At 44.2% G+C, this 10,393-nt stretch overlaps 2 protein-coding genes across 2 annotated transcripts; one reads left to right on the top strand and one right to left on the bottom strand.

The window, feature by feature from the left end:
* Positions 1–4,034: 4,034 nt before the first annotated feature.
* Positions 4,035–6,965, top strand: LOC125512905 (putative FBD-associated F-box protein At5g56820). Its single transcript, XM_048677969.1, has 5 exons — positions 4,035–4,191; positions 4,275–5,181; positions 5,582–5,752; positions 5,836–6,027; positions 6,622–6,965. The coding sequence occupies exons 1-4, from the start codon at positions 4,169–4,171 to the stop codon at positions 6,010–6,012; spliced, it is 1,278 nt and encodes a 425-aa protein (XP_048533926.1). The 5' UTR covers positions 4,035–4,168; the 3' UTR covers positions 6,013–6,027; positions 6,622–6,965.
* A 2,277-nt stretch (positions 6,966–9,242) lies between these two features.
* On the bottom strand, positions 9,243–9,730 carry LOC125512931 (protein LITTLE ZIPPER 3-like). Its single transcript, XM_048677997.1, has one exon. The coding sequence runs from the start codon at positions 9,722–9,724 to the stop codon at positions 9,491–9,493; it is 234 nt and encodes a 77-aa protein (XP_048533954.1). The 5' UTR covers positions 9,725–9,730; the 3' UTR covers positions 9,243–9,490.
* Positions 9,731–10,393: the final 663 nt, after the last annotated feature.

The raw sequence follows: 10,393 nt of genomic DNA, 5'->3' as shown, positions 1-10,393 counted from the left end.
CCGGCTATTTAAAACTATGTTTTATATTAAATATACTAGTTCACTATTCTTGTAAATTAATCATGAGTGAGAACGACATCGTACCAGTTTGTACGAAAAAGACGATTAGGCGTCCCTCATGGACATCCAGGTCGCCAACGAACCCAGCTCCACCTCGATCTCTCTCTATATGGGAAAGTACCAGCCAGGTCTCCATTCGCGTGTCGCCGCCCTCGGCCACAGCAACGGCGAGCTCATGTTCCTATAGCTCACGCTGTTGTCCGGCGAGAAAGTTCCCTTGTCCGGCTACCAAACCGGTGGCGGCACGCTCAACGGCCTTCTCCCCCGCTGCTCACTCGGTCTGACATGGAGATGCCCCATCACTCGTCGAGTTGTCCAGGCAGGCTTTCTTCCAGATTCTAGGGCCCTTGCCTTTTATTTTTACAGAATCCAGGGCCCTTGCCTGATCGTGGTCGTGCCCAACGGGAGTACATCGAGGGTGTGGCGCACATAGAAAAGCATGAGGCTTACTGTAGTGCGGTTCAAATTGTTTCGAAAACAGTGAACATATTTTGAAAACACGAAATTCTTTCAAGTTTTCAAAACGCGAACACTTGTTGAAATTTCCAACATTTTTTTGAAAAACCGAACAATTTTTTTAATTTCCAAACTTTCTTTCTGAACTTTTTCTTGAAGAAACCCAAACATTTTTTGAGACCAGGAACAATTTTTTAAAATGCAAACATTTTTCACTCTATGAACAAATTTTGAAAAAAAAAGAATTGTTTTGAGATTCTGAAGAGTTCCTTAGAACACAAACATTTTTTCAATTTGAGAACAATTTTTTAAGAACATGAAATTTTATGAAACAATTTGAAGGCATTGTGCCATCGCACAAGTCGCACGCCCCTAGGCCCAGGCCTGCTAGCATGGAATAGTGGCTAAAACAATAGGCATACATGCTATGGGGTTGATTGTATCTTTATACAACTCGTTACGACCATGGCGAAAAAACCAAATGCAGCCGAGAAATGAGGCTAACCATATGAAACTGTAACTAATAGTACATTGTTGGTCATGTAGCAGGACATGGTCGAATCGTGGGTCAACAAGCCGAGTTTCGGCCTTTGGCGCCATCGAAATAACAGCTCCTGGTGTGATCTGGACGCTCTGTGGCTTTATGGCTGCACTCCTGGCCTACTGATACACCACAAGTCCACAACATTCTAGGGAACACTAATGGTGCACGAAAAAACCAACTGAAAGGGAGGAGCTGGTGCGTGGGGCGGCGCTGCCGGCAAGGGCAGTAACCGGCCCTGCTGACAAGAGTGGCGTTGTCCCTAACACCACCAAGGGGAACTGACTGGATCATATCTTTGGTGTCGAACCTGCAGCCGGAGGGCCTTGCCACTCTTGGTTATATCCCAAGACGGGCACAAGTATCATGGCGTCTACCGGTCAAGAATGAGCTCGCGGCGACACCTCGCTCCGGCGAGCGGGTGCATGGGGTTTCTGTTTGATCATATCGCACAAAAATCATAGGTGTCCATGTGCGCTAATGCACTTGCTTTCCTGTCTATAAAGAGAAAAACACATGAGGCAAACCTTTTCACGACATAGTCTTGTGAGCTAGTGACGCATGTTTAATCTTGGTATGTAGACTGACAATGGTGGGTTATCAATCACAAGACGCCAGTTAAGATTATTTGTTTGAGAAATAGTTGAGATAGATTTTGTTCGTGGATAATACTGGACTTTGATATTTGTCTAGTAGCCTCTATAGGACCATTGCCATGCATGGCTCGCCATTGTAACTTGTGAACCTTGAGTCAGTTAAGCTAGTGCCTTACAACAAGAAGCCCGCCATCACCTCCCGCAAGATTTATACCGACTTCTAGCTCGTTCTTCCCGGCGAGCTCGCCAAGCATGAAACCCGCCATCACCTCCCGCAAGATTTTATTAATACATTGCCAACAATTTTTCTATACACATTTAACATTTTTCAAATGTTTGACTAAAAAATTTCAAATACTTGGTTAACATTTTTTCAAATGTTTTATTAACATTTTCTGAATACATGACCAACTTTTTTCGCATATGTTGTATATTTTGCGCATACATTTTTGTACACATGAGAAACATTTTCTTTATATAAAAAAAAGTGCAGCCCGGCGCATGTTGCTCCCGCTTGCGCATAGTCCGGGGAAGGGTCCCAACCACTTTGGGCCTATTATACGCAGCTTTTTCTTACATTTCTGCAAGAGGTTGTTTCCTGAAACATTTTCTTTATACAAATTAATATTTTTAATACATGGTCAACATTTTTCTATACATATTTTAACATTTTTAAATGCTTGATTAATTTTTTTCAAATACAACTTTGATAAAAAAATTAACACATGGTCAACATTTTTACTATACACATTTAAAAGGATTAATGCTTGATGAAATATTTTCAAATACTTGTTAATTATTTCTCAAATGCATGATTAAAAAAAATTAAATACATGATCAACTTTTTTCCCACACACTGTATTTTTTTCTATACATTTTCAGTATACACATTTAACATTTTTTAAATTCTTGGTTAACTTTTTTCAGATGTGTATTTTGCAATATATTTTGTTATTATATTTGGAAGTGTAAATGAGACTAGAAAACGAAAAATAAAACTAAAAATGAGGTGGTGGTCCCCGCGCACCTAGGCTGGCCCATTTAGTGAAGTGCCTGATGCGAGAGCCAGCTAGGTCTCACTATAAGTGGGACATAGCGCTGCCCGAGGACTATTCGGAAAGAAAAAAGCAAGCAAGAGGAAAAGAGGCCTCGAGAGAGACGAACAAATGCGCCGCCTCACGGCCATGTCCTCATCATCCTCCAACTCGTTGCTCCCTGCTCGTAGTAGCAGCGCCATTGCCATGGTGCAACATCTAACTGGTGTCCCGCCATAGAACATGGCGCACCCATCGCCGCCACCTTGTAGCAATGTGGTCGCTATCTCAACATCTTGTCATTAACATTTTAGCATGTAGTATACTCGTCGCCGTCCTCACAGCACCCACAGGCTGCTGTAGTGTCACGGGTGCACCTCCATCACCATCACAGCTCGCCACTATGCCAGTTTCAGCATGTCGCCATGTTGGTTCTAGCATGGCGCGACCACCATGGAGCTCACCGCCCTGCCGGTTCCAGCATGTCCCTCTGCCGGTTGTGTGGGGAAAGAGAAAGGAGAGGAAACGTGTGGATGGGAGGGGATAAGGGGATGAGAGGCACTCCACACGTGGGGCTAGCTAGATGCATGCACGCAGCTAGCCAACCGATACGATGTCTAGCCGGTAGGCCAATTTTAATCGTTCCCTATTTTCAAGTCCTTCATGTAAATTGTGCTTAATTTTAATATATGTGCCTATGCGCCCACCCCCATTGTCCCAAAAAAAATTGTTTCTTTCTATTTTGGATTTGGGTCCACGGTCATATTTCCGATAGATCAAAGCAAGCGAGAGAAGCACTCAGCCATTCATAAAAAGAGAGAAATAGTAACAGGTGAACGGTTGCTAGGGAACCAATCCCAAGGAATCCGCCCTCTCCTGTTAGATTCGTTTGCACAATTCTTGGCGCAGGATCTGAGCCACAGCAGATTTTGAAACTAGTTCTTTATTAGATAAAAGCCAGCAAACGTAGGACCATTCAAAATATTTTCAGCCACCGCACTGGCTAGATCCTGGGATCAAATACTAGTCTCTCTTTTTATTCTTTTTTTCACCAGATGGCAATTTTTCTAGAGAAAATTTAAAAAGGCGGTTTATAAAATTTTGGACTATGTCACATGGCAATTTAAAAAAATTTCCTTTTTTTGGTTGAAATGCCAAGTTTTGTTTTGTACATGGCATTTTTTATTCTTAAGGATAACATTCTTTGTTTCTTAAGAGATGGCATTTTTATTATTTAGAGATGACATTTTTTTGTTTATTAAGAGATGGCATTTTTGTTCGGTGTGGTGTGGTTATATTGTAGCTACAGAACTCTAGAGAGGCAAGTTGTTGAATGAACAGTATCTGAATCTCATCTCTCCTCCTCCTCTGGTTCCCCTTTTCTCCTCCCTATTCTTCCTGATCCCCTCTCAAATCCTTTTGTTGATCTGTGAGACTAGCCCAGGGCCTCACACTCCCACCACCTAGGAGGAGGAGCACGCATGTCTTCTTGTGGCGGCTGGAGGTGATACTCATGGATTCTTCCCGTCTGTCTTCCCCTTGTGGCTGCTCTCATTCACTGACTCACTGCGTCCCGCAACTCTGCAGCTTCGGCGCAGGCCACACGTTCGACGGAATGTCTGAGAAGCTCAACTACGAAGAAAACATCCAAACGGAAGCGGCTGGTGGCGAGGACCGCATCAGCGCCCTCCCGGACGAACTCCTCCAGTACGTGATGTCGTTCCTGCTTTCCCGCGACGCCGTGCGGACATGCGTGCTCGCTAGGCGCTGGCGCACGCTCTGGAAGTCCATGCCCGCCCTACGCATTGATGACCCCGACAGCTACCACGCTGCTACGGGCTCCAGCACGTTTGTCGACGAGCTGCTTCGTCTCCGTGACCCAACGCCTCTGAATGTATGTGACATCCGTTCTGGTTGTCAGGAGACTGCGAACACCAATTGGGCCAAGGAGGCATTCCGACACATGGAACCATGGCTCCTGTATGCTTTATCCTGTCAAGTTCCAGTGCTTCGGATTTGTTTTCCCTGGCGGGTAATCAACATGACTCTTGTCTCATCGCACTTGAAGAGGTTACATCTTTACCGCATGCGATTTGAGGGATGCTCTCTGGATTTTTCGAGCTGTCAGGTGCTAGAGGTGTTAGAGATGAAAGCTTGTCATATCCATGTGAATCTCTTGTCCCAGTCATTACGATTTCTTAAAATTCACAACACGAGTTTTGGTTTTGATCCCCGCACTCGTATTTCTGCCCCAAATCTCATTGGCTTCAGACTAGCTCCATTTTACGGTTTGGCTCCTTTGCTTGATAGCATGCCATCACTGGTAGCAGCATCTATTACACTTGGAGAAATGTGCGAGGAAATGTGTTACTGTGGAAATCTATCATGTGGGGGATGCGATGCTCAAGCCGGTAACAACGACTATCCTGTGGCTCTCCAAGGTTTGTCAGGTGCTACGAATTTGAAGTTGACAACAATATCTTATCCGATAAGGGTATGCTCCCACTTTTGCTAACTCCTATTGTTCTTTGCCATCCACTAGATCCCATGTAAGTTTGTATCCAGTTATCTATCAATAGAAGCTTATGGAACAAGCGTCTTGTGTGTGTTACATGTTTTCACTAATTCACATGCTTGAATCTTGATGTTTCTTGAGCATGTTTGCATGCACACCGCTACTTGATACTTTAGGCATATTTAATATTCAAACATGTAGGATTGAGATTAAAATACAGCTTGGATTATCAATCTTGGTGTCTGGTAACACTTAATTACTATGAAAAATAAGAACCACCAGAAAGTTTTCAAAGCATGTACTTATGTATCTCAAAAAGCATTGTGTACTTCTGAAGTTATATCTTGAATTTGTGTTTAACCCTCTTCATTTTATCCAGCTGTCTGTTTTGAGAATGGATTTGACATGGCGCCCCATGTTTAGGAAGCTAACAAAGTTGTTGCTCAATGAGTGGTGTGTGGCTGATGATTTCACTGGATTGATTTACTTTCTCCAGCACTCACCCATTCTAGAGACACTGATACTTCAGCTTGATTTGCAAACTTTTGAGGTATACATATTCTCCAAGTATGATAGCTTTTATCTTTGAAATTACCATTTACCTTTTGTTGCAAAATATATTGTTTGTTACAGGATTATCATTTGAACGAAATTGATGGAAGTTGTAACTCAAGGGAACAATCATTGCTATCACAACATCTCAAGGTAGTCAAAATTATATGTGGCACACGGGAAGATGTGATAGTTCACCGTATTTCAAAGATCCTATGTGCCCATGGAGTACCTTCTGAGCAAATTGAGATAGAATAGACCTTCTGTTTGATTGTAAGTAACCATTAGCATTTTTCACGATCATTAGCTTTCAGTAGTCAACCCAGAGTTGTATGCTATATCCCCGTGCACCACTTTAATATCCTTCTAGCCCACCATGACACCGTACCATACTTGGCAACCACAACGTTGCCCCTTATATGACGCCATTGAATATTGATGCTGCTTGTCATGACCATAGGTGCTTGGTAGCATGCCCATGGTGGCAACACGCAGGAGCAGGGAGCTTAGCAGTTAACAATGCAATAGAAATTATTAAGTTCCTGAACTGCATGCTTGACTAGCTAAGCTAGGTAGCCTGTTCTAATGTAGGCAGTACTGAAGGTAGAAAATCGTAAGTGTACATTATTTCTTTCCTTGTAATGGGACAGTTTGACAAGCTGCTCTATGGTTGTCTCGTGTAAGTGGTACCCAAAAATGCTGCCTACAAAACATAAGTTAAAACCTGTGCTCAGTTTCATGTAAATAGCATATCCGTCGAGCATTCTGATCGCTAGATCAACCAACTGAATTTCTCACAAATTATCCCTGCATGTATTCCAGTCTGAGAGTTTCATGTGCTCATTGTGTCCCTTGCTGTTTATGCAGGGTTCCATTTCTATTGGGTGGCGTTGTTTGGCTGGTCTACTTCGCCCTCCGTTCTTCGGTTTTCATGGATCTAGCTCCATCAAGTTGCTGCTTTTCGTCTACTAGCTAAGTGTCTCATTCCTATGAACTCGCTCATATGTAATTTGCTGGGTACTTTTTGCTCGGGTGCAGTAAGAACATGTTGAAGTGTCGCCGTAGTCCTAGTGCACTTCTGCTCATTTGCTGAACCGAGTGTGAGGCCTGAACCTATTTGCCTGCTGAAGGCCTATGTTTTGGTAAGATGTTTCAGGGACCTGTCTAGTGTTGTTTCAGGATTGTGCTAATTAATGTGTACGGTGTGATTGTCTGGCTTCTTTCTGAACTTACCGTGTTGGTTCAGTGTGTTCGTGCACGACAAGTTACACAAACTCTGCAACACACATAAATTGAACCGCAACATATAGACAGAGGATAGAAAAAACACATGAGTTTTGTAAACTCAGTTCCCGAAATGTTTGAAACTCTCAAGACGCAGAGCATCGGCGGCCGTAGAAGGTGAAGCGCGTAGTGTGTGGGGGAGGGACTGAAGAAGCATCGCTCTCATCATCCGTCAGCAAGCTGCTTGTGGAATGGAGTAAATTGTAATAACAACCATAATTGTGAACCCTAAATAAACATAGCACGACAATTTTTTTGGCAAAAGAAAAATCCGGTTTTCTGTTGACAATTTGCCGAAAGCACTGATCGGTTGATTAGCAGCACCTGACACTAAATCTGATGGGTGGCTCCCTCCATAAGTGATGATGTGGCATGAAAAAACTCACACCGTTTGACTCAATTTTTTATGTTTTTTTAGAAAGTTTGACTCAAATGTTAGGCTGGCTTAGGGCCCACCTGTCATCCTCTCTCCCCCCATCTTCCTCCTCAATAACCAGTGTGTTGGTTTGCTAGCCCAACATCATGGATGCGCAATTTTGGAGCAGCCCTGCTCTCTCCCCCGTCGTGCGGTGGTCAACGGGGCCACCCAACCTGAAACATGGTTGTGGCATGCCAGGCGGGATGGACCCGCAGCGCTCGTGGACGCAACCAGCAAGGAGGACATTTTCCCTCTCCCGCCTCTGGTTTGGGAGTTTTGTAGTTAAATACCACTTATGTTTTGGGGGGCTTGCGTGTACTTTCGCAAACCCAAGATGAAGCACGGCTTTGGGTGACGTAGAGTTTCTGCTCGGGAGCTCAAATGAGTTTGGGTGAACAGTAAAATTGAAACAAAATCGAAACATTGACAAAAATTTGAAGTGCTTGCAAAATATCATCATGAAATCACATTCCTAGAAGGCGTGGCAAAAAAAATTTGATACTCTAAAAATGCTACATTCAAAAGCATTTTGGAGCACTGAATTTTTTTTTTTTTGCTATTCCTTACAGGAATGTGATTCTAAGACGAATTTTTGCAAGCACTTGAAACTTTTGTCAATGTTTCTCCCAAAAAATTTGGATTTTTTTTTTATTTTACCGTTCACCGAGCTTTGGGCTAGAGCCTAAACCAAGGGGCAGAAAGGCACTTTCGGGCTTTGGGCTAGAGCCTAAACCAAGGGCCTGAGTCGATATTGTTGTAGATCGTTCTGGGTATTCTTGGGCTGAGTAACCCATGTCCTCTTCTCACGCGGCCCAGATTAGTATCTGATTGACGTGTGCTGTTGATTTGGTCATTTTCTACTCTTTTTATGTGCGTACTTCATTTTCTTACTTACCAATGAAAAGAGACACATCCCGCATATTCATGAAAAATGTTAATATAGCCAGATAGCCTTCCTACATCCATCTCTAACAAGAACAAATAATTACTAGTATCCAAACCGTTCTCGCACTAATACAATACTCTTAAGTTCTACTGCATACACTAACATATTAACTGAAAAGCCTGGCATTGTGAAACTACCACCGGAATGTGTCACTCGTTGCATCGTCTGCGCTGCAGAAATGAAAAGGGGAAACATAGTATCGATGTGGATAGGACGCAAACCTAACGATTAATTGGACTGGACATGGGCTCACTCGAGTGCTGATGACGTAGTCTGCAGTTGAGGGTCAATTGCATTGCATGCAACCTCGAGTCAAGCGCTACATCCATTGCAATTCAATTCACGAGTTCAACCGATCGTGTTGTACCACGTCCACCCAAGAGATCATGATCAGAATACTGTTCTATACTCCTCATTTCCTGCTTTACTGTCATCGGAAAGCCAGGAATATATGCCACATCTGAGTACCTCTGTTGCAAGAAAAACAAACAATATAAACCCCCTTTTTTTTGGTGGAATTGAGTTGTATTTATAGTACTAATGTTGGAATCCTCCTCAGAGTTTTTTTAGTGTTTATAGTGTGGTCTGATTGAAGTAATATCCAGCAAACTCGGAACCTATTTCAGTCCAAGAATGGTTGTGTGCATGCATCCTGTGAGGCACCCCTTTTCGAAAAGAAAAGAAAATCAGTCAAGGAGCCTCACTTGTTGAAACGCATTCACCTGTGTGGCATTGCATAAACATGACGCCGTGTATGTAAAAGATGGATTTTCGCAAATTGTTCACGTTAAACTGCAGATTTCGCAAGTACAATACTGGAATAACGTGAACTATCTTTCGTACCCATGAGGGCTCAGGCCATCACACCGCAACAAGAAAAGTCATGCAAATATATAACCCCCAAAGCGCTAGCTGCCACCACTAGCTACATAACCAAAAGTAGAACTAAACCATCCATGCCAGCTCTAATGGACCTATCTAGTACGTACACTACATACTACTGGTACTACTACTAGCTAGTTTTTGGCAAAGATGACTAGAGCTTCCACGACTGCATGCATGCACGCGCGCGCGCATCTCCGGCGCGATCACTGGGGCTGCTGCTTGCCGGACTTGGACGGCGCCGCGCCGGACGGTCCGCCGCCCTTCGCCAGCTGGGCCGCCGCCTTGGAGGAGGCCGCCATGTGCTGCTGCTTGCGCTTGACAACGGCGAGGAGCTGCTTGTTCTCCTGGTCCAGCAGCTGCGCTGTCCTCCGGAGCCGCTCGTTCGCCTGCATGATGCACAGGTTCTCCAGGTACAGCTCCGTGTTCGCCCGCTCCATCCTCCACTTCCAGCTAGCAACCTGCAGCACATTCACATCCATCCATGGTCAGTGTTCAAACCAAAACATACTCCAAATATATGTTTGCGCTTGATTTAAGAACAACTAGCACCTAGCAGCACTCAAGATTCAAGAAAGAAGGCAAGAAATGCACCAAGGAAAGGATTGAGAAATGCAGCGCCGCTTCTCCATACCGTGAAATGGCAGTACTTGGGCCTGGAAGGCACGGACAGACAATGGCACTGGTAGCAGAGAGGAAGAAGAAGGCTAGCTAGCTATAGCTCGAGTGAGGAAGAACTTGTGGTGCGGGGAGAGCACAGGCGAGGGTGCGAATTTATAGGCCCGCCCGAGCAAAGCAGCAGTGGATCGCAATGTGTACTCCAGTTACTACTCCAGTGTTCTCCTGCACAGCTTCAATGCAGACCGAGCTGCCTAGGGCTCTCAAGGATGTGTACAGTGTACATTCATGGTGGTAGTTAGCTGTCAACGTAAAAGTGTGATGATGGTGATGAATTGATGACGCACTTCTGGTTCTCCGTCCAAAGATACGCAATCATTCTTATTCTCGGCCGTGCCGCGCGCTTCTCCCGGCTGGCAGCATTTCCAACGCATTCATCCCAGTCTCTCTCCCTTCACAAACGGTCAAACTTGGAGCTTACACAGTGCACC

This window comes from Triticum urartu, chromosome 6 (assembly GCF_003073215.2).
Source record: "Triticum urartu cultivar G1812 chromosome 6, Tu2.1, whole genome shotgun sequence".
NCBI lineage: Eukaryota > Viridiplantae > Streptophyta > Magnoliopsida > Poales > Poaceae > Triticum > Triticum urartu.
Note: the sequence above shows the minus strand (reverse complement) of the source record. Positions and strands in the feature narration are given on the sequence as shown.